The 22,106-nt window shown below is 65.0% G+C and overlaps 3 protein-coding genes across 3 annotated transcripts; 1 reads left to right on the top strand and 2 right to left on the bottom strand.

Moving 5' to 3' along the window:
• Positions 1 to 477: 477 nt before the first annotated feature.
• On the bottom strand, positions 478 to 7,910 carry PLEKHH3 (pleckstrin homology, MyTH4 and FERM domain containing H3). The gene is made up of 13 exons (XM_054396847.1): positions 7,761 to 7,910; positions 5,567 to 5,622; positions 4,813 to 4,901; positions 4,436 to 4,630; positions 4,113 to 4,270; positions 3,615 to 3,738; positions 3,166 to 3,463; positions 2,854 to 3,061; positions 2,506 to 2,642; positions 2,259 to 2,379; positions 1,694 to 2,140; positions 1,413 to 1,604; positions 478 to 1,318 (listed from the first exon to the last, which is right to left on the bottom strand). Exons 1-13 carry the CDS (start codon positions 7,908 to 7,910, stop codon positions 1,136 to 1,138), a joined length of 2,358 nt encoding a protein of 785 aa, XP_054252822.1. The 3' UTR covers positions 478 to 1,135.
• Positions 7,911 to 10,285: 2,375 nt separating this feature from the next.
• CCR10 (C-C motif chemokine receptor 10) lies at positions 10,286 to 14,278 on the bottom strand. The gene is made up of 5 exons (XM_054396782.1): positions 14,142 to 14,278; positions 13,936 to 14,074; positions 13,722 to 13,837; positions 12,224 to 12,320; positions 10,286 to 11,347 (listed from the first exon to the last, which is right to left on the bottom strand). The coding sequence occupies exons 1-5, from the start codon at positions 14,276 to 14,278 to the stop codon at positions 10,286 to 10,288; spliced, it is 1,551 nt and encodes a 516-aa protein (XP_054252757.1).
• On the top strand, positions 14,277 to 21,986 carry CNTNAP1 (contactin associated protein 1). Its single transcript, XM_054396912.1, has 24 exons — positions 14,277 to 14,355; positions 15,498 to 15,599; positions 15,863 to 16,056; positions 16,157 to 16,304; positions 16,472 to 16,675; positions 16,744 to 16,928; positions 17,004 to 17,147; positions 17,480 to 17,741; positions 17,821 to 17,970; positions 18,050 to 18,221; positions 18,310 to 18,416; positions 18,523 to 18,642; positions 18,773 to 18,976; positions 19,067 to 19,223; positions 19,340 to 19,467; positions 19,604 to 19,771; positions 19,848 to 20,066; positions 20,145 to 20,384; positions 20,475 to 20,711; positions 20,858 to 20,985; positions 21,105 to 21,198; positions 21,318 to 21,551; positions 21,668 to 21,715; positions 21,796 to 21,986. Exons 1-24 carry the CDS (start codon positions 14,277 to 14,279, stop codon positions 21,984 to 21,986), a joined length of 3,915 nt encoding a protein of 1,304 aa, XP_054252887.1.
• Positions 21,987 to 22,106: the final 120 nt, after the last annotated feature.

Raw genomic sequence — 22,106 nt, 5'->3', positions numbered from 1 at the left:
CCTGCCCAAGTCAGGCAATGGAGGGGTGGGGGTGTGGGGCTGACACAGGCCCAAGCCCAGGCAGTCCAAGGTGAAAATTTGCCTTTTCCTCTGCCCCTGCGGCACAGCGCGGCAGACTGAAAATGCCAGGCAGCCACAGCAGCACCAGGCTCCCATGCCCTCTTTGGCACCAGCCCTGCAGACAGGGCAGTTCCCCCCACCCGGGCCAGCCAGTGCCAGGGGGTGCCGGGGAGCTGGCAGCGGAGCCTGAGCACTGCCTGTGCCGTTGATGAAATGCCAAAGGCCACAGTGTGCTAGCCAAAGGGACAGCAGTCCCTGCCCCCAAGGACACTCTGTGCTGCCTGTCCCCAGCCCTGCTGTGCCCAGACCGTCCCTGTCTCCTGCCATGGGCCCAACCAGGCAAAGGAGCCCCAGTCCCAGAACAGGAGCCCCAGCCAAGCACAGGACCCCAGACTCAGCCTTTCCTTTGTGCATTTATTTAGAAAAACAAACCAACAGGTCCTCCCCACCCCTCCCCCAAGACAGAACCAACAAAACTTTACAGAGGCAACAGAGGGGCTGAGCCCCAGACGTACCGCAGCCACCAACCTGCTGGGCACCTCTGTCCCATGAGCCCTGTGGGCTGGGGGGCACTGCAGAGCGGCAGAGTCTGGCTGCAGCCACAGGAGCCACTGGTCCCAGCGGGGGCTTGGCCAAAGCCGCCTGCAGCTTTACAGGGAGTGGGACTCAGAGGACGGACAGACAGATAATGGCACAGCAGCACTGCCCAGCATGGCCTGCCCCAGGCACAGCCCCCAGGGCAGCAGGAGCCGGGGCATGGGCAGATCTGGGCAACACAAGCGCTGCAGGCAAAGGCACTGGGATACAAGGAACCGGAATGGGCCTGGGGGTGGCACAGGGTGGGTCCACAGTATGGTGGCCCTGCTGCCCTCCAGGGAAAGTGCTGGGAGCCGTGGGGAGCACGGGCACCTCAAAATAAATTAAGGAAGTAACCAAAAAGGCAACAGCGGTGTGAGGAGTGAGCTCTGCCCCCTGCTCTCAGAGCAGCTGGGCACCAGCACAGACCTGCCAGGCTCAGCCACCCTCCCCGCACTGTCCATCAGGAGCACCCTGCATGGCCACGCTGGCCACTGGGCTACCTGGGAAAGGAGCCCACCGGTGGTGGGTGCAGCCAGGGCCCGGCCGTGGGGCAGAGGCCCTGGGGCAGCATAGCAGGGGCTGAGGCTGGGGAGCTTGTGGCTGGCTCCTGGGGCTGGGGTGGCTGCCAGGTGCCTGTGGAGGTGAGATATGTGTTGAGCAGCTGGGCGATCTCATCCACCTGTGGGCAGAAGAGACACTCGGGGTCACCCTGGGTGCCTGGCACCCTGCAGGCCCCTGGGGGAAGGAGCAATGGAGGCACAGCTGCCTCATACCTGGGACGTCTCGAAGAGCAGGTCCCGGTCCTCCACGGAGAGGCGGAAGGTGCTGCTGTCAGACGCACCAAAGGAGGAGATGCGGCCGTAGTTGAAGCTGTCCAAGGGCTCCAGCTCCCCTGGCTTGTAGAGCGAGACGGCCTTGGCCCCGATGCCCAGCCACAGCCGCTGCGGCCTGGCCTCCAGTGGGCTCTGCAAGGAGAGGGGTCAGGCCTGCCCACTGCCAGGGCTGCCTTCTGCCAGGGCTGCCCGCTGCCCCTGTGTCCCGCCCTGGGCCTCACCACACGCAAGTAGACATCGAAGAGCGTGGAGCCGAAGCCAGGCCACTCCCGCACCAGTGCCACGTAGGCAGCCATGGCCTCGGGCCGGCCCATGCCCTGCAGCAGCTTCCACTTCTCCACGATGGCAGCCACGGTGCTGGCCCCCTCCTCCCGCAGGCGGCCCCGCAGGCGCTGGTCCCGTTCTGCCCTCTGCTTCGCCAGCGCCTGCCCCCAGAGCCCCCCAGCCAGCAGCCCCGCACGCAGCCGAGCCCCATGACACTTGGCAGTGCGGGGTCGGGGGCGCGGCAGCCGTGCGTGCAGTGCGCGGGGTGGGAAGAGCTCCTCCAGCCGCGGGCAGGGAGCGTGGGTGGAGAAGTCGCTGTTGAGGCTCTGCAGGCGCAGGGCTGCCAGCGTCTGCAGCGTCTCCTCTGATGTGGGCACATAGCCACGCAGCACCATCTCATGTGCCTGCGGGAGAGGGGAGTGAGGCAGCGTGGGGTGTCCACCCAGCACAGCACAGGGGCACAGCACAGCACAGCATGGGGGCACAGCCACCCTGGCTCAGCCACCCCCTCAAGGCACTTACCTGCTCAAAGAGCAAAGCGAATTCCAGGCTGTCTTGCGGGACGTTGTCTGTGTCCAGGAAGCCATAGTGCTTGAAGCAGAGCCGGCACGGAGGGTCTTGCTCCCGCTGCTCTCCGGCCAAGCTGCAGCACATGAGGTCAGCCCCATCAGCGTGGGGGCAGGTGAAAGGGGAAGGTGTCCACACACCAGCCCTTTCCACCACGGCCCCTGGCCCTGCTCCCCGCCAGGCAGCACAAGAGGATATTTACTTTTCAAACCTGGTGAGGACGTCGGCCAGCAGTGTGGTGTTGCCCACAGGCTGCTCATGCCGCCGCGACTGCTCATAGAGCGCAAAGAGATTGGGGCTCTGGGACAGCCCCAGGCGGGACACCAGCTCCTGGGCCACCTGGGCGAGACAAAGGCAACCGACGGTGACCACATATCCCTGGCCACGGTGCTCAGGGCTGCAAAGGGACACAGACAGGTCATAGTGGGAAAAGGCAGGTGGCCCCCAGGCCCTCTCCACCGTGGTGCAGCCACGAGAAACCCACCAGAGCCCCTCCCATGGCAGGCTGCAAACCCTGAGCCCCCTGCCCAGACTGGCTGTGGCCCCTCACCTCCTCGGCCGTGGTGTGGGAGCTGATGGCCACGCTGCAGGAAGCCGCACCTGGGCAGTGCACAGTGCAGATCATCTCCTGCCGCCGCATCAGCACCAGGATCTCCTCCAGAGAGGGGACACACTGCCGTCCCTTGGTCTTCCCCAGCGCCTCTCGGATGAAGCTGGCATACTTGGCCATCTCCGAGGTGGGAAACTGGCTCTCTGTCCTGCCAGAGACCCAGGGCGGTCACAGTGGCACCGACCCAGCAGAGCCCAGCATTTGGCCAGCTCCCTGCGGCGGCTGGCGCCTGGCAGCTCTGCCAGTACTTGCCTGTCCAGGTGGAAGCGCAGGAAGCGCAGGACGGGTGGGGAGGGCAGGAAGGTGCAGCTCATGCAGGTGAGTAGCTGCCAGTAGTGCAGATTGCCCTGCCCGCCTGGCGCCGGCGGCTCTGTGGTCTGCTTCACCAGCTGGCAGTAGATCTCATCCACCAGCGGTGGCAGGTCCAGGCAGGTCTGCAGGACGCCCTGCATCAGCGGCACCGGGTCCCGCTCTGACTCCAGCTGCTGCAGCGAGTTGAAGAGTTTCACAGCCTCATCGCGCAGGGTGGTGTAGCTGCAGGGGCCAGGGGCTGCAGGACAGGATGGAGGTTAACAGCCCCAGGGACTTTTGCAGGTTCCCCCTGCCCTCAGCCAGACACTGCACCCCTGCTTGGAGCTCAACCCAGCCCCCAGCCATCTTTCCCACCAGCCCAGGCCTTCTGCCCCTTGCTCATCCCTCACCGCTTTGGTTCAGGCTACCATAGGGGAAGGGCAGCAGGGGAGCGTAGAGGGGGCTGCTGGTGTAGCGCAGGATGGGGTTGCAGCGGTAAATCTGTTCCAGGACCTCGGGGCTGCTGCAGTGCTCCTGAGAGAGGGCAAAGCAACAGCAGCAGCTGCAGAAGGCCCAGCTGAGTGCCAAGCACAGGCACACACTGCTGGCCCAGGGCACGAGACCACAGCAGTCCATCGCAGCCCTGCTGCCCAGCTGCAGGAAGCCTGGTGCCACAGGCAGCCCGGTGCCACAGGCAGCCCAGTGCCATGGGCAGCCTGGTGCCACGGGCAGCTCCTGGGCCACCTGGGCGAGACAAAGGCTCGCACTGGCAAGACACAGGCACCCACTGCTGGCCCAGGGCACGAGACCACAGCTGTCCATCGCAGCCCTGCCTGGCTGCAGGCAGCCTGGTGCCACGGACAGCCTCGTGCCAGAGGCAGCCCTGTGCCACTGTGCCACAGGCCCACCTCGATGTCACGCATCAGCAGCTGGGTGGGTGTCTGGACTGGCGCTTTGCTGTCGATGACCTTCTGCACGGCGCACACCCAGCGCACCGCCTCACTCAGCTGCTCAGAGTACAGCCGGTAACAGTGCTTCCTGCCGAACACCGTCACGCTCCAGTAGCCTGTGAGGGGGCACAGCTCACCCACTGCCCACCCAGGACCCCCAACGGGCCAGCTCAACACCCCACGGCCCTGCTTGGCCCCTCAGCTCCTCGGGGCTGGGAGGGCAGTGCAGGACCTAAGGGGCTGCAAAGGCACAGCCTGGCCAAGGGGTACAGGCACCCCACCTGTGTCCTTGTATGTCTGCTTGTCTGGCCAGAGCACAGCACAGAGGCTGGTGAGCACCAGGGAGCCCAGGCGCCGTGCACCCTTCTCATTGCTGCTGTAGTAGTCCAGGGAGTCAGGTGTCAGCACGAACCAGTACCTCCGAGGCCGGATCCAAGGAGCCTTCACACCACTCCGCACCTCCCGCTGCAGCCATCCTGGGAAAGGAAAGCCTCAGCCCCCACTGCTGGCACCTCTGCCCCACAGGCTCCCCAGCACAGAGCCAGGTCTTCCTGGTATCGGCTCAGCTGCTGTCCCCCGTTCCTCTGTGACAGGATCCAGCCACAACCAGCGCCCAGTCCTGCCCACCCCAGCTGTGCCCCAGCCTGGCTGTGATCACCTTTCACCAGAGCATCAGAGTCATCCTCCACCAGCTCCGGGCCCTTCTCCACGATGAGGCTGCGCATCTCCTCTGCAACGAGCAGGGACCTGGGGAATGACACAGGGCTGAGCTCGGGTGCCCATGGGTACTGACCACAGCCTTCAAGTGGGGAGCCAGCCTGGAAGATGAGGTGAGCTGGGTCCCAAGGAGCTCCAGTCACCCCACAACCCCATGGTGGGAACATGGCAGAGCCATGGGCTGCAGATGACCCTGGCTAAAAATAAGCTGTTTGCAGTCACAGCCCTGCCAAGGAATTCGGAAAATGAACAACCAGGAAGGAATGTTGGCAGCAGTGTCAGCACTGGAAGGATGGGGAGCAAGCAGGCTGCTGTGCTCCAGCACCCCATCTTCCCAGGCACATGCCGCCCCAGGGCATGGCCTCTGCCAGTGGACATAGCCGAGGAGAGCCTTCTGGCACAGGATGAGCCATACATGGCCCCTAACAGCCTGCAGCAGCCAGATATCTGGCATGGCAGAGGGATAAAGATGTGTCCAAGGATGCACCAGGTGTGGGGATGGAGCATGGCACTCCCAGCTCTGCCATCCTGTTGCTCTACCCAGCAGCCCAGCACAGCATGGTGCCAGCCCTGTGGGCAAGGTGGTGCAGTGCACACCAGCACCAGTGCCTCCTGCTACAGTGTGCCAGGCCCCACCCCTTGCAGCACCATGTGAGATGTGATGGGATGCCCACAGGCTGAAGGAGGCCACTCACCGCTCCGAGCCACTGCTGCTGCGGGTGGGCTGGCTCAGGCTCACCTCCAGGGACCCCTGCAGAGGAAGGAGATACCTCAGCCCTATGCTCACTGCCTAGCACTCCCAGATGGACTCTGCTCACCACCACTCTGGGCCCAGACGAGAAGGCTCTTATCCTGCTGCCATGAGGCAGGGAACCCTGGTGCCCCCACAGCCACAGCTGGGGCACCCCGGGGTGCCGGGGCAGCTGTGGCACAGTGGCAGCGTGTCCTGGGCTGACCCAGAAGGCTGAGTACTGTGCGGAATTGCACAAGGTCAGTGCTGAGTAATAGCTCACGGCACAAAGTCCCATTGTGATGCAGCTGACTTCCTGCTCATGGTGGTGGGACAAGGACCAGGGAAGTCCCTGGCCCTGCAGCGGGACAGGGGATGGCAGGGGATGGTTCCTTCTTGCGCAGCACAACTTGACATGGGCAGTGCCACTCACGTGACAGCCCTGGCACACGTGCTGGGGCACGAGGCAGATCCCAGGCACAGGCAGGCACCAGGGCAGGCAGAGTGAGGTGCAGGGATGTGCAGCACCAGTGGAGACTGCCCCAGGAGGGACATGGGTACTGCTGCCAGCTGCAGCCCAGCAGGGCAGCTGAGGCATGCCCAGCCAGAGCACACCAGGGAATGCCACGAAAAAGAGATGGCTGCTAAAAATAGAGGTGGGGAGGGGAAAGCCACTGCAGGTACAGCTGCGCCGTGGGGCAGGCCAGCACCGCTGACCCATGGCATTAAGGGCACCTGTCACACAGTGTCGGCCCGTGCACAGGGACAGCTCCTGCAGCGACCACTCTGCTGCCAAGGCTGGGGAGGGCTCTGCATGCTCCTGTGCGTCTGCAGGCATGGAGACAGTGCCCAGCTCCTTGCCCACAGGAGCAGGCAGCAGTGGTGGCTGTCAGCTCCTTCTCAGGGATATAAATAAGTGGGAAGGGAGCTGCAGTGGCAGGGATGAAGGAGCTGCTCCCACGCTCCTAGGAAGGGGTGGCTGCCGCTGTGGGTTCCTGAGGACCCCTGGCCACAGCAAAGGGCTCCCAGGGGAGCTGGCATCACAGCCACCCACGCCAGCCTGGACCTCGGAAGCCAGCATGGCCCATGGGACATGGGAAGCCCAAAGACAGCTCCTGCCACTTCCATGTCCTTGGCACTGCCATCTGTGCCCAGAGTACCCAGCCCTGCCCTTGTTCCCTGTGCCCACTGTCCTGCGGTGCTGGCACTGCAGAAGAAGGGGATCCTCTACCAGGTGACAGCCAGTGCGAAGGGCTCAGGGGTGTCTCCTCCCTGCACAGCCAGGGCAGCCCAGGGCTGTGCTGAAGCCCCTACGGTGAGCAGGAAAAAGGGACCACCGCGAGTGGGACCGGGTCGTTACCACCCCCATGTCGCCTCCACATAAGGAGACGGTTCCGTGGCCCCGGGTGCGGGAAGCAGCTGCGACAGGCAGAAGGAAGACCTGGGAGCCGGCCCCCCCCCAGCACTATCAGCCGTGCCCCATGCAGCCCGACCGGAGGAAGTCCCGGTTTCCGCCGCTCCGCTTCCCCAAACAGAGGAAGCAGCCGGAGCGGAGAGATCCCGGTCTGCACCCCGCGGCGGCACGTGCTCCCGGGGCGCTCGTACCGGGAACAGCCCCGGCCTGCTCCAGCAGGCCCGCGGGACCCGCCCGCGGGGCCCCTCCGCAACCTGGCCAACCGACCTCGACAGCGGCTCAGGGCAGGTACGGCCCTGCTGCGGGATCAGCCACCGCAGCCGCACGGCCCGTGTCCCGAGAAGACGGCAAAGGTGGGGCAGCACCGGACAGCACCAGGACCCGCTGCCCACCCGGCTCTGGATGCACCCCAGCACCCGACGGACGCCCTGGCAAGGCGAGGGCCCTGCGTCGCCCGCAGCTCCGGTGGACCCAGCACCCCTCGGCTCTGCCCCGGGACCTCCGGGACACCACGCAGCCGCCGGGCCGACCCCCTCCCGCGCCCCGACAGGACTCCCTGGGTAGCGGCAGGGACGGGCCGAAAGAAGCCCGGAGGGTGTACTGGCGAGGATATGCCCGGGCAGGCGGCAGCCGCGATCGCCGAGGCGGCGGGGCCCGAGAGGTAGGCGGGAAGAGCTGATCTCAGACGCGGCTCCGGTGCCCGTCCCTGTGCTTGTCCTGGTGCCCGTCCTGGTGCCAGCCCCACCTGGTCTCCCTGGGCGCGGAGCTCGAAGGACGCCTCCTCCTCTTCGGCCTCGCCGTCCGCTTCCCGATCGGCCTCGCCGTAGTCCCGCCGCAGCAGGGTGAAGCCTTGCCGGCAACAGAGCAACCACCACAGCCCACCGGGGAACGGCATCGCCCCGCCGACACCGGACGGGACGCGACGGCACCGGGACGGGACGGGTCGGGTCCGGCCCGCCGCCCTCCCGCGTCGCGCACCGGCCTCAGCCGCCGCGACCGGCCCCGCCGCCGCCCCGGGCGGGTCGGACCGGGCGCGTCACCGGTGCCCGCCAATCGCTGCGCGTGGCCCGGGGCGGAGCCAGTGCTCCCGGGGCGGAGCCAGTGCTCCCGGGGCGGCAGGGCGGCCGCTTGCGTCATTGGCCGGGCGGGGGCGCGCACCGCACGGGGGCATGCCGCAGGGTCAGTGCTGCTGGAGCCACCGCCGGCGGGGGCACCGGGCACCTTCTGCACCCGGCGTGGGCACTGCTACCGGGCACCGGCCAGCCCCGAGACTCCACTAGACAAGGCGTCGAGCTGCCGTCGGTACGGGCGTCATGTGTTGCACCAGCCCCTCCGTGCTGCAGCACCGACGCTTCTCCCGGATAGAAGCTGAGGCCACTGCAGTGTCCAGCCGTGTGCCAGTGGCAGGAGGTCACCGTGCTCAGGCAGGCCTGTGCCACCGGCCCTCGCAGTACCTTCCCACAATGGCAGAAGGGACTCGTGCCAAGGCCATACCCGATGCCACCATGAAGTGGCACAGCTGAACTCGGGCCTGGGCAGAGTCTACGGCATCCCCATACCCTGTATACCATGGCAATGCCTGGCCCCATCCCCAGCAGGAGTTAAGCAGCTCGGCTGCAGCCCTGGCTCTGCTACAGCTGCTGGGTCAACACCGGCTCCGGGAGCCTGCAGTGCTGGGATGCGCACACAGGAAGCACTGACTGCCAGCTCCCTCCCACGCAGCGAGCACCGGGCCTGGGCTGGGGGCTGAGCTCTGCTGTGAGGCAGCCAAGGCAGACCAGGGCACTGGGACAGTGCCCACTTGCCATGTTGGGGGATGTGGGGAGATGGTGGCACAGCTGCGGGGCCAGCAGAGAAAGGGATCAGGGTCGCTTGATGCCACTGGCTGGGCAGGGAGTGGGGCAGCTGTGCTGTTGGCTAGGGACTCCAGAATCTGGCCCTTGCTCCCACCGGCAGCAGGGTCAGCGCAGGCTGTGTGGGACGGGACCTAGCCCTAGCAGCACCCTAGCCCTGCAGCTGCTTACTCAGCAGTAATCACTCTTCTGGCCCACGAGATGTCTCCTCTCCACTGGCACTGGGCTAGTCCAGAGCAGGAACCTTGGGGGGGAGCCCGAGCAGGACCCAGAGGAGCTTCCCTGCACGTCCAAGATCTACTGTACCAGAGCCAGGCCCTGCCCCACTCCCTGCACCCCAGTGCACTTCATCAGCTGGGCCCAGCACACAGGGCTGCCGCATGGCCCTAGGCATTGCTGGCCAGTGGCCATGCGCCACTCGGCATGGTGGCAGCCCCATGGGGGTGCAGGTATCTGAATCATGCCAGCCCCAACCATGGTGCTCTGGTCCTGTGGGAGGTGGGAGCTACTGGGCCAGGCCGTGTCAAGGCAGAGGAACTTGTGCAGGAAGTGGCGGGGGGAGAGGAAAGTCCCTCTGACCCTTCTGGCCTCCAGCCCCGGGAGGGGGCTTCCAGCTGGACCCAGGGCACTTTTTTCCAGGGGGGCTTCTACTGTCACCAGCCCGGTGGGCCCCAGCCCGTCTGGCACCCTGCCCCGGGAAATGATGATGTGGGCTCTCCTGGTGGGCAACCTCCGCTCCTGTTCCTGCTCCTGGTCCCAGATGCCATGGGCAGGGCACAGAGTGGGAATGAGGGTGCCAGACCCGAACGTGCCCTTACAACTCCCCAGAGCCTCCATGAAGCCGCTGCCAGTCCCTGCGCTGTCTCCTCGCCCCGTTCCCCGGCCTGGCTCCTCCGTGTCCAGGCGAAGCCGCGGGGGTAGGCGGGGACCGGCGGGGGACAGGCGGGGACACGACACGCAGGGATCTGCCGCCGCCTGCAGGCCTCCCCCGGCAGCGTCCGCTCCGCGCTCCCGGCTCCCCGGCCCTGCAAATCCCCCTCATCAGCGCCCCACGCTTCCCCGGGCCAGCCCTGATCCGCACGGACACGGCGCTTGGGCAGCGGGGCTCGACCGAGGTTTATTGTGAGGGGGGCACCAGCTGTCCCCTCGGGCTCTCCTTTGCGCGTCCACCCCGATCTCACCGTCACCGCAGAGCCCCCCCCAGCACGTGTGACACCACACAGAGCACGCGTGACACTGCATGGTGCCCTGCAGCACGGTGATATCACACAGTCCCCCTGCAGCACGCGTGACATCGCACAGTCCTCCCGGCCCAGTGGTTTGTGGGGAGCCCATTCAGGGCTCCTGTGCACTGCTCTTGCCCACGTGTGCGTGGGGGCACCGTGCAGTTCGTGCCCCACCCGTGGGCACAATGTCCCTACATAATGTCCTGGCAGGTGGAGAGCGATGCCCGCCGGCGGGGACTGGGGCAGCCTGGGCAGCAACCAGTGTCAGTTGCCAGCAGCCACAGCTCCTGGCGGAAGCGCTGGCCCAGGAAGGCGTAGAGCAGGGGGTTGAGGCAGCAGCGCAGGTAGGCCAGGCCACCTGTCACCAGCAGTGCCAGGTCCTTGCGACGGCTCTGGGCACAGGTCACCTCCCAGCTGGCCAGCAGCTCAGCCGTGTCCAGCAACACCATCAGGCTGTGGGGCAGCTGCAGGGCTACGAACACCAGCACGAGGGCCAGCAGCACCCGCAGTGCCCGGTGAGGCTGGGCACCACGAGCCACCATCAGTGTTCGAGCCACAGCAGCATAGCAGCTCACCATCACCAGGAAGGGCACCACAAAGCCCAGCACCACCTGCATCAGGTTGGTGGTCCCCTGGGCCACCCGTGACACTGCCCTGGGGAAGACGACTCGGCAGAGCTTGAAATCCTGGTGCTGCTCCGCTTGGCCATAGACAAACTGGGGCAGTGCCAGCAGCAGTGCCAGCAGCCAGGCCAGCCCTGCTGTCAGCCAGCCATGGCGGCGAGCCCTTGGGCGCAGGCGACAGGCAGCTGGCACCCTCACAATGGCCACATAGCGATCCACGCTGATGCAGGTGAGGAAGAGGAAGCCACTGTAAAAGTTGAGGGCATAGAGGCCCTGCAGCGCCTTGCAGGCAGCTGTGCCTGGGGACCAGCCCTGCAGTGTGTTGATGACAGCAAAGGGCAGGGTGAGGAGCAGCAGGAGGTCAGACAGGGCAAGGTGCAGCAGGCAGACGTCGGTCACGCTCTGTGCCCGGCGGTAGCGAGTGTGAGTGAGCAGCACCAGCCCATTCCCCACTGCACCTAGCAGCGAGAGCAACAAGTAGGCAGCAGGCTGGTAGGCACCGGTGAAGTCCTGCACTTCCTGCTTTTCACAGAGCTCGGGCAACATGGCCTCCTCCCATGAGCTGTGGTACTCCCAGGGGTAGAAGTCGGTGGTGGCAGTTGGCTCCATCACAGTGGGGCCGGGGCTTACCTGTGAAGAGCGAAACTGAGCAAGGGATGCTCAGAGGTGGCAGCTAGAGGCCTCCTCCCCCAGACCCATCACCACCCCTGGCCCTGCACTCAGTGCAGTTTCTGTCTTGCACTCAGCCTGAGGCAGCTGCAGGTTTTCTGTGTTCAGTCATTGTGAGAGCAGCTGTGTGCTTCCCCTGCAGTGCAGAGCGGGCAGGGAGACGTGACCCCAGCCACGGTGTTCCTGGCACAGCACCACCCTCAACAAGCTAACTGTGTCCCATGGGGGAGCTGCTCCTGATGTCCCCTCGGGGCTCTATGCTGGCATCCTCAAGTGGGTGCTTTGGGCAGGTTTCCACCTGCATCCCTGCAGTGCACATGGGCCCCTGCCCAAGGCACCTACTCACCCATTTGTGGCCCTGAGGATCCCAGTGCTGGCACAGCCCCACACTGTCCACTCAGGCATGTCCCAGTGCCTTGAAGCTGTGTACATTGCTCCCAACCTCTCCATCTTTCTCTGGTATGGAAGGACAGTGTTTCAGCAACACAGGTCATAATCCAGCACTGATCTGCCACAGAGCAGTTTTGCTCTGGAACCTATCAGTGAGTCCAGGTGGGCTCCCCTCATCCCACCACCCACTCTGGGTCTGCAGGTGGGATCTGAAGCCAGTGCTGGGACACACTGACTCTCCAGTAGCTCCGCTAGCTCCATCCCTGCTCCAAGCCTCAGGGACCTGCAGCATCGGGTGCTGCCCTGCATTCCTTGGGCCCCAACCAGCCCAAAAGAGAAGTGTTTAGAAGCAACAAGATGAGCCAGCAAGGAAGGTGCCCACCCGGCCCCCCAGGAACTCCTCCAGTCCACAGTCCCCTCACCTTCTCCTGCATCGTGCAGCCAGACCTTGCCCGTAGCTTTGGAGCCGTTGGCGTTGTAGAGTTGTGGTCTGACCACGGTGCTGCTGCTGATACCGAGAGCGGTGTAGAGCACAAGCCCAGCCCTGTGGGAGGGAAGCAAGGGGGCAGGTGTGACCCTGCACCACAGCTGGTCCTACATCTTCCACTTGGTGAGCAGCACCTGCATACTGGGGATAGAAATAACAGCTCTGCTCAGCCCTTGTTGTGTCAGGCTGGGGGGCAAGCCTTGGAGCACCCTGCTGGGGGGAGCAGTGTCTGACCACAGTGCATGCAGGAGACCTCTGCTCACCCTAGGGCTGTTCATGGCTCCTGAGGAACTGCCTCTGTGAGGCCAGAGGGAACAGGGCAAGAGTGGAGCATGGGCTGCTGTGGGCTGGCAATAAGATGGGACAAACAGAGCTGTGTCTAGTCCAGGAATCCTGATGGGAAACATGGCAATTCCAGGAACTGGGGTAGCCACTGGTGCAGGGCATCCCCCTCATCCAGGTGTCCCAGCCCTGCAACTCCTACGCCTCACACCCCTCTGTCCCCATGCCGCTGTACACCCTCACCCCTGTGGTACTGGGCAGGCATCTTGCTGGTTGTGGACAATGGAATTACCAATTCCTCATAAAAGGGTAGATTATTTCCTGTGGGGCAGAGGCCCCATGATGCTCTCCCCACATGGGGAGCAAATTGATCCCTGGCTTTGATGGGTTTGTAATGTTTGCAGCACTAATCCCTCTTTGTCCCCACCACAGCTGACTTTGTTGTGGCTTATCCCAGCTCTGCCTTTGCTTCCCAGCTGCCTCCAGCCAGGCATGGGGAGCAGGCATAGTTCCTGCCAGACCCAGGAGTTTGCTGTTGGTGCCCACGGGGCTATGGAGTTGCCGGGTTCTGGCTGGAGTGTGGCTGGACAGAGGCCAGTTCCCTGTGGTCAGGATGAGGCCAAGTGGGGCCATGGCTCTCCTGGGGATGGACACAGAATCTGGAGGATGGGAGGGCTGCTGGCCTCATCCCTAGCACATCTTCAGCTCCCCGTAGCAGAACTCCCAGAGTGCTCCTGCCTGCACCATGAGCCCATCACACCTGGGGCTTTCTGTTCTCTCTTTCACCCCAACCTTGGTTCTGCCTGAGCAGGAAATGGCCCCGGCCGCCAGGGCCTGCAGGTGACACTCACGCTGCCAGGAACCTGCTTGGACCCAACGACCCTCAGGGCATCCCCGCCCCTCGGAGCTGGGCTTGAGGCTCCCGGGAGTGGGAGGAGTCCTCACAGAGACAGGGGGATACTGGGTATCGTGGGGTCTGCAAGGCAGGCAATGTATGTAGGACAGGTGGCTGAGAGCCCCCTGCCCCCTCCGTGGGTATCTGGGATGTTTGGGAACAGACAGGGGCTAAATCCCTGCTTCTGCACCGCGGGAGAGAACGGTGACCTCAAAACCCGCAGCCCTTAATCTGCAGCTTGATTACAAACGGCTGCCACCAAACGGCTGCACATCTGCTACGGGAGCGCGGCGGGCACCGCTCCGCCCCCCCGCTGCTGCAGGCGCTGTGCCACGGCTGGGTGGGTCACATCTAGGGGGAGCCAGGGCTGGGCGATCACATCTGGGGGGAGCTGGGACTGGGGGTTCACGGCATACAACCCAATGTAAGGGCTCGGGGCAGGGCTGGGCACGGCGGGGGTCGGGGGCTGCAGCTGATGCCCAGGAGCAGACCCACGCGTGTCTGCCCCGCGCTGCCCACGCACTCCCACCCTGAGCCCTCGCAGGCCGCCGGACAAGGACCGGCCACAAACCGGTAACCACACTGGGCCCGGCGCCGAGGACCGGGGAACCAGGGAGGCCCGGCGGGAACATCCCTAGAGGAGCAGCAGCGGGGTAGGCTTGCGGGGGCCGAGGCTCTGAGCTGTCCCCAGCCCGGCCCACGCGTCTCCTCCCCGGTCCCGGGGCCGCCCCCCGCCGTCTCCCCCGCCACCGCCCCCTGGGCGGAGCCGCCGGCCCCGCTCCGCCTCGCGGCTGCAGCACCAGGAGCGGCGGCGCTCGGGGCGCTCGGGGCTCAGCATGGGCCCTTGCCGCCTATTCGGGCTCCTGCTCGCCGCCTGCGCCGGGCTTCTGCCCACCGGCCCTGGCTGCCTCGCACGTAAGTGGGGCCGCAGCCCCGGGAGCGGCCGCTTCGCACTGCGGGACCGCGCCCGCCGCCCTGGCCCCGCGCCCCCGAGCCACCCCGGCCCCCTGAGCCTTCCCCCCTGCCCCCGTTCTCCCTGGCGTCCCTCGTTCTATCCCGGACATCTCTCGGCATCCCCCGACGTCCCGGTCCGCGCCGTCCCCAAGGTCACCGTCGGACACGGACGTCCGGAAGCCCCCACTAGTGCCCTGCCCCGGGGCCTCCCCGCCGCAGCTCTCCCGGCGGCGACACCGCACCCAACCGGAGCCTCGGGGGAATCCGTGGTGCCCGGGAATGCCCAGGGTTGCCCTGGGCACCCGTCCCGCTGCGCCGCATTTCCTCGCCTGGTGCGGCCCCGTGTCCATAGCGGGGAGGGGGCTCGAGGACCGGCATCCCCGGGTTGACCCGATCCCGTGTCCGGGCATCCCGGCTAGAGAGTGCAGTCCCCGGTACCCGGCCGCGCTTCGCCAGCACCTCGGTCAGCGCCGCCGACGCGGTCCGGTCCCTCGGGACTGCACCGGGCTGGGGACACGCCTAGGGCGGGAGGTTGGTGCCCGTGAACGAGAACTGGCAAGACCCCGGCCTCACCGAGCAGCTCTTTGCGGACCCTTCCCCTCAGGGGCCCGGGACGCGCGGGCTGCGGTGATGGAGGCGGGGAGGGATGCAGGCAGAGGGAATGCAGGCAGGGAGATGCAGGCAGAGAAATGCAGGCAGAGGGGATGCAGGCAGACAGGGGGTGATGCACCAAGGGCGCATTGGCCCTGTAGTGAGGGCTGGGGTGCAGCAAACACTCCCGGGCGCCCCGGGCTCCCTCTGGCCCGACCGGGGGGGTCTGCCAGGGGTGGGGTGGGGCGGGACAGGGCGGGGCAGGTGGGATCCCGGCGCCCACGTCAGTGCGGAGGCGGCTGGAGCGGGCGCCGGGGCCCGCAGAGGTGTGTCCGCTCCGCTGCAGTGGGAGGGGAGAGCGGGACCCGCCAGCTGCCGGCCGCGGTGTCCCCGGAGCCCACAGCATTCAGAAGCCCTGTGAGTCCCCAGAGTCCTCGGGGGTCCGCGGGATCCGAGGGTGCTGCCACGGGGACACAGCCCGGTTCAGTGTCCCAGCCCCACTCTCTCCTCAGGACCCTGCTACGATGAGCTGGTTGCTCCCCTTTACTCCTCATCCCTCGGTGCCTCCTCCAGATACAACATCTTCTACTCGCCCAGCTTTGCCCGGCTGCACAGTGAGTCCCCCTGCAGGACTGGGCTGCAGATGGAGCAGGGACCATGGGCAGGGGGTGCCCCTGGCAAAGTGTGGGGCTGAAGGGTCCTCAGGTGCCCATGGCAGGGCCCTCAGCATCCCCTTAGGAGTGGGGGAGAGCCCCAAAGCCTTCCAGTTCCCACCCACAGTGTGTGCTGCAGTGGGGCTGAACAGGCAGCCCTCTCTCAGCCGGGATCTGCTGGGTCCCTGGGCTGTGGTGCCAGCTGAGCCACTCCCACCCTGCAGGCACCAGTGGCTGGTCCCCTGACCCCCGAGACAAGCAGCCCTGGCTCCAGATCGACCTGATGCAGAAGCACCGGATTAACGCTGTGGCCACGCAGGGAACCTTCAACACCTATGACTGGCTGACGCGCTACATCCTGCTCTTTGCAGACCACCCCACCAGCTGGAAACCCTTCTTCCAGCAGGGCAGCAACTGGGTACGGGCATGCCCAGGGGGCTCTGTGGGAAGGAGTCACTGGGGAGTAGCAGAGACCCCCAGGCTGGAGCAAGGTGCTGACAGAAGCCTGTCATCCCCAGACGTTCTTTGGGAACGTGAACGAGAGCGGAGTGGTGCGGCACGACCTGCACTACCCCATCCTCGCACGCTACATCCGCATCATCCCTGTGGCCTGGAACCCGCGGGGCAAGATTGGGCTGCGCCTGGGCCTCTATGGCTGCCCCTACCGTGAGTACCCAGCCCAGGGGTGCCAGTAGCCCTGCATCCCAGCATGCCCAGAAAACCCTTCCGAGAGAGGACTGTGTCCAAGCAGCCTGCAGCCAGATCCAGCATTCCCTGTGCTGGGGCACCTGCTGCTGTGGGTGATGTGCCCAGGGCTGCTCTGCTCCCCCCAGGGTCCCACGTGCTCTTCTTTGATGGTGACGATGCCATCTCCTACCGCTTCCGGGCCAAGAGGATCAGCACCTTCGAGGATGACATCTCCTTCAACTTCAAGACGCTGGAGCAGGATGGGGTGCTGATGCATGGGGAGGGCTCGCAGGGTGACTATATCACAGTGGAGCTTAAGCAGGCCCAGCTGCTCCTGCACATCAGCTTAGGTGAGCTGGGGCTGGGGGGCTGGGGGTTGTGGGACCAGGGGGCACAGGCTGAGGCTGCCCCTCCCTAGGCAGCAGCCTGCTGCATGCCAGCGAGAGCCACACGACGGTGGCAGTGGGCAGCCTCCTGGATGACCAGCACTGGCATTCGCTGCACATCGAGCGCCTCGGCCACCACCTCAACCTGACACTGGATGGGGAGGTCAAACGCTTCCGCTGCCGTGGCACCTTTGACCAGCTCGACCTCGACACTGAGGTGGGTGCAGTGGGTGGGGAACTGCCAGGACATTGACCCTGTAGAAGGGCTGACACCCTCCTTCTGCTCCCTCAGGTCTTCTTTGGGGGAGTGATAGACCACGACAAGCAGCACCTCACCTACCGGCAGAACTTCCGGGGCTGTGTAGAGAACATCATCTTCAATGGGGTCAACATCGCTGACCTGGCCAGGCACCGCCGACCCAACATCCGCTTCGAGGTCCTGCCTGGGGGTGGCCCTTTCCCCAGGGTTCCATCCCTGCCATGGGATGACCTCTTTCTTGGAGGCGGCCCAGGTCCTTAGTCCCACTGTGGGGGTGACCCCTGCCCTGGAGCCAGGCTGCTCCCCTGACTGTGGGGTGATGTGAGGCTGGGCAGTGCCATGCTCAGCCAAGCGGTGCCACATCGACCATGCATGGTTGTTCCTGGCCTGGGGCGCCCGCTTGACGCTGCCAGGCAACAGCATTGACCAGGAGTGAGGTGGCCCAGGGATGGGAGAATGGGGTGAGGTGGAACATTCCCATCCTCACTTCCTCCTGCGGTCACCCCCAGGGCAGTGTGGGCCACTATTGCCAGGACCAGCTGAACAACCCCATCACCTTCGCTGGCATCAACAACTATGTGCGGGTGCCAGGGATCCCACGGCGGAACCGCCTGGCCGTCAGCTTCCGCTTCCGCTCCTGGGACACCGCTGGGCTGCTGCTCTACACCAGCTTTGCTGACAACCTGGGCTCCCTCGAGGTGGTGCTGAGTGAGGGGCAGATCAACGTCTCCATCGCCCAACCCGGCAAGAAGAAGCTGGAGTTTGCGGCAGGTGGGCAGTGGAACAGACTCAAGAGTAGGGGTTGGTTTGGTGGCAGGGCCACCCCATGTACTCTCCTCTTCCCACACAGGGCATCACCTGAACGATGGCTTCTGGCACTCAGTGCAGCTTGTGGCACGGGATGGCTCAGCCGTGGTGACCATTGATGACGACGACGGTGCCGAGTTCCGGGTGGCACATCCCTTCCAGCTCCGCACCGGCAGCCAGTACTTCTTTGGAGGTGGGTGGTGGGGTTAGGGCTGCCCTGGGGCCAGGAGCAATGGGCACCCCAGGGCTGCTCACCCTGCTGTGTTCTGCAGGCTGCCCCAAGCCGGCCTCAGTTACTGGCTGCCGGTCGAACCAGACAGCCTTCCATGGCTGCCTGCAGATGCTGAATGTGGACATGCAGCCTGTGGACGTGGAGCTGCTGGCACTGCAGCGGCTGGCACAGTACTACAATGTGTACTTCAATGTCTGTGGCATCACAGACAGGTATCAGTTGGGACAGCAGCACTGGGTGGGACAGAAGGGGGCCAGGGGACTGTGCCAGCAGCAGAACAGGAGCTCTCTGTGCCCCCAGGTGCACCCCCAACCTGTGTGAACATGATGGCCGCTGCATCCAGTCCTGGGATGACTTCATGTGCATCTGTGACCTGACTGGGTACAAGGGGGAAACCTGCCACAAATGTGAGCCCAGGGCCCTGGGGGTGGGGGGATAGGCCAGGCACCCACAGCTCTTCCAGCTGCCTGGCACTTCGTTCAGGCTGGCCCCAGCCTCATTTCCCTCTTCCAGCCCTTTACAAGGAGTCATGCGATGCTTACCGGGTCAGTGGGAAAACCTCAGGGAACTACACCATTGACCCTGACGGCAGTGGCCCGCTCAAGCCCTTCACTGTCTACTGCGATATCCGAGGTGGGGGTTTGGGGTCCCTCTGCCTGCTGCCCCCGGGCACCAGCCTCTGCCTGTGCACTGGGGCCATAGCAGGATGGAGGGAGCAGGGGTGTCCCAGGGCAGCCGGTGCTAACTGCCCCCACCTCTGCAGAGGACCGAGCGTGGACCATCGTCCGGCACAACCGGCACTATGCCACGCGGGTGACAGGCTCCAGCGTGGACCAGCCCTACCTGGGGGCCGTGGAGTACTGGAACGCGTCCTGGGCCGAGGTGTCAGCTCTGGCCAACGCCTCCGAGTACTGTGAGCAGCGCATCGAGTTCCATTGCTACAGCTCCCGGCTGCTCAACAGCCCCTGTGAGTGCCACAGGGAGCAGAGGTGTACTGCAGGGCTGTGCCACGGGGCTGTGCCGTGGCATGTGCCCTCACCCTCCCCTGTGCCCACAGATGGGCCACCTTTCAGCTTCTGGATGGGCCGGCACAACGAGCGGCACTACTACTGGGGGGGCTCGCGGCCAGGTGTCCGGCGCTGTGGCTGTGGCCTGGACAAGAACTGTGCTGACCCCAAGCACTTCTGCAACTGTGACGCTGACCATGCGCTGTGGTGAGCTGGGGGGGTGAGGCTGCAGACACAGACTCCTGGGAGCTTAGGCAGGAGTTCAGGTTGGAACTTGGGCTGGTGAAGCCCGTCAGGGCCTCTCTGATGCACATCATTTGCAGGAGGACGGACAAGGGTCTGCTGACCTTCGTGGACCACCTGCCTGTCACCCAGGTTGTGGTGGGAGACACGAACCGCACTGGCTCTGAAGCCCAGTTCCTGCTGGGGCCCCTTCGGTGCTACGGAGACCGTGAGTGAACTGACCCTGCCTGCAGGGCGCCCATGCCCACCGGGGTCCCATACCTGTGGGACCAGTGTGTCTATGCAGGGTCCATGCCCATGCAGGGTCCATCCCCAACCTCCAATGCCCCTCCTACTCCCTGCAGGCAACACCTGGAACACCGTCTCCTTCAACAGGGGTGCGGCCCTGCTCTTCCCCACCTTCCAGGCCAACCACAGCCTTGACATCTCCTTCTACTTCAAGACCACTGCCCAGTCCGGCGTCTTCCTGGAGAACCCTGGCTCCCGAAACTACATCCGTGTGGAGCTCAACAGTATGGGTGGGGGGAGGGTGTGGGGCACGTGGGGTGGCAGGACCAGGCACTTCTCCTCAACACTGCATCCCTGTAGCCACCAGGGACGTGGTATTTGCCTATGACATTGGGAACGGGGATGAGAACGTGACAGTGCGGGCGGAGTTGCCTTGGAACGACGATGAGTGGCACCAGGTGAAGGCTGAGCTCAATGTCAAGCTGGCACGGCTGCGGGTGGACAAGCTGCCCTGGGTGGTGCGGACAGCTCCCCCCCAGAGTTTCGTCCGCCTGGACTTCGACAGACCCCTCTATGTTGGTGAGAGCGCCTGGCCACAGCCGCCCCACCCCCAGTTGCCCAGGGTCTGCGGGGCACTTAGTCTTGGCCCTGCTTCAGGCACAGCAGAGCACAAGATGCGCCCATTCCTGGGATGCCTGCGGGCACTACGAATGAACGGGGTGACGCTGAACCTGGAGGGCAAGGCCAATGAGACCGAGGGTGTGCAGGTCAACTGCACCGGGCACTGCCAGGACCCACCGGTGCCTTGCCAGAACAGCGGGCTCTGTGTCGAGCGCTACAGCCACTACAGCTGCAACTGCAGCATCTCCGCCTTCGACGGTCCCTTCTGCAACCACGGTGAGCAGCTGCACACCCCCTGCACCCAGGCTGGTGGGGAGGGGAGGGCAGAGGAGCCAGCGCTCCTGTCACCCCCACGGCTGCCCACAGACATCGGTGGGTACTTCGAGGAGGGCACCTGGGTGCGGTACAACATCCTGCCCATGTCACTGTATGCTGCCCGCGAGTTCGCCAGCATCATCAGCAGCCCCTGGCAGCCCCTGCCCGGCTACAACCTCACCAGCGAGGAGGTCAGCTTCAGCTTCAGCACCACCTCAGCGCCGGCCGTGCTGCTCTATGTCAGCACCTTCGTCAAGGACTACATGGCTGTGCTCATCAAAGATGATGGTGAGCACAGGGCTCCTCAACCCAGCACTCCCTTAGGGCCTGCGAGGACCTTCCCGGGTGCTGGGGCCACACGGGAAGCCCCATGGAGGGGCTGGACTCACCCCCTGAGATCCCAGTACCCACCGACAGCCCTGCTCTGTCTACAGGGAGCCTGCAGCTGCGCTACCAGCTGGGCACCAGCCCCTATGTTTTTGCCCTCACCACCAAGCCAATGACAGACGGGAGGCCACACCGTGTCAACATCACTCGCCTGCACCGCACGCTCTACACCCAGGTACCCGGCCAGAGCCTGGGGGGCTGCAGGGCTGGGCTTGGGCTGGGAGGGGTCACAGGCAGGAGGGCAGCAGATGGAGGAGGCTCAGTAGGCACTGATGCCGTGCACCTGCCTGCCAGGTGGACTATCTCCCTGTCGTGGAGCAGCAGTTCTCCCTGTTCGTGGACAGCAAGCTGGACTCACCCAAAAATCTGTACCTGGGTCGTGTGATGGGTGAGCTCAGTCCTGTCCTTGGCTGCCCCCTCCCACACTGGGTTCTCTGAGGTTTCCTCTGCACATCACGGTCCTTGCCCTCCACAGGGGATGAGCCTTCTCCTTCTGTGCCCCCACAGAGACCGGCATGATTGATCCTGAGATCCAGCGCTACAACACACCTGGCTTCTCGGGTTGCCTCTCGGGGGTGAAGTTCAACACCCTGGTCCCACTCAAAGCCATCTTCCGCCCCACCAGCATCCTGCGGCCCTACAGCATCCGGGGGGAGCTGGTGGAGTCAAGCTGTGCCTCTATGCTCCCCCTCACCACCATCCTCATCCCTCCTGAGATGGACCCCTGGTACATGGGCACAGGTAGGTGCCATGGTGGGACGCTGGTGGAGAGGGAGCCCCCAGCAAGCTGTGCAGGTTCTGCTCCAGCACAAGCTCCCACTGCAGCCCATGCTGAACCACCTGCTCTGTCTCCACAGAGTTCCCACACGTGCACGATGACAGCTGGATCGCCATTGTCATTGGGTGTAAGTGATTGGCCACTGTCCCCCCACCTCTGCCTCGGCCCTGCACCCCCTAGCCTCTCACTACTGCCTCTGCCCCGCAGTTGTGATTTTCCTGCTCCTGCTGCTCGGGGCGCTGCTGGTGCTGCTCTACTTCTATCACCACCGCTACAAGGGCTCCTACCACACCAACGAGCCCAAGGCAGTGCAGGACTACGGCAGCGCTGCCAAGCCACTGTCGGTGAGCAAGGACCAGAACCTGCCCCAGATCCTGGAGGAGCCGAAAGGGGACTAGCAGCGCCCGGGGGTGGGACGGGCTCACAGCCCCTGCAGCCCTGGAAGCTGTCTGGGTGCGAGCGAGCGTCGCGGGACCAAAGGGCCGGGCACACCTGAACTGCCAACACCGCCTCCGGAT

Source organism: Indicator indicator, chromosome 39 (genome assembly GCF_027791375.1).
Source record: "Indicator indicator isolate 239-I01 chromosome 39, UM_Iind_1.1, whole genome shotgun sequence".
Lineage (NCBI taxonomy): Eukaryota > Metazoa > Chordata > Aves > Piciformes > Indicatoridae > Indicator > Indicator indicator.
The sequence above is the reverse complement of the archived record's forward strand: the minus strand, read 5'-3'. Positions and strand labels throughout refer to the sequence as shown.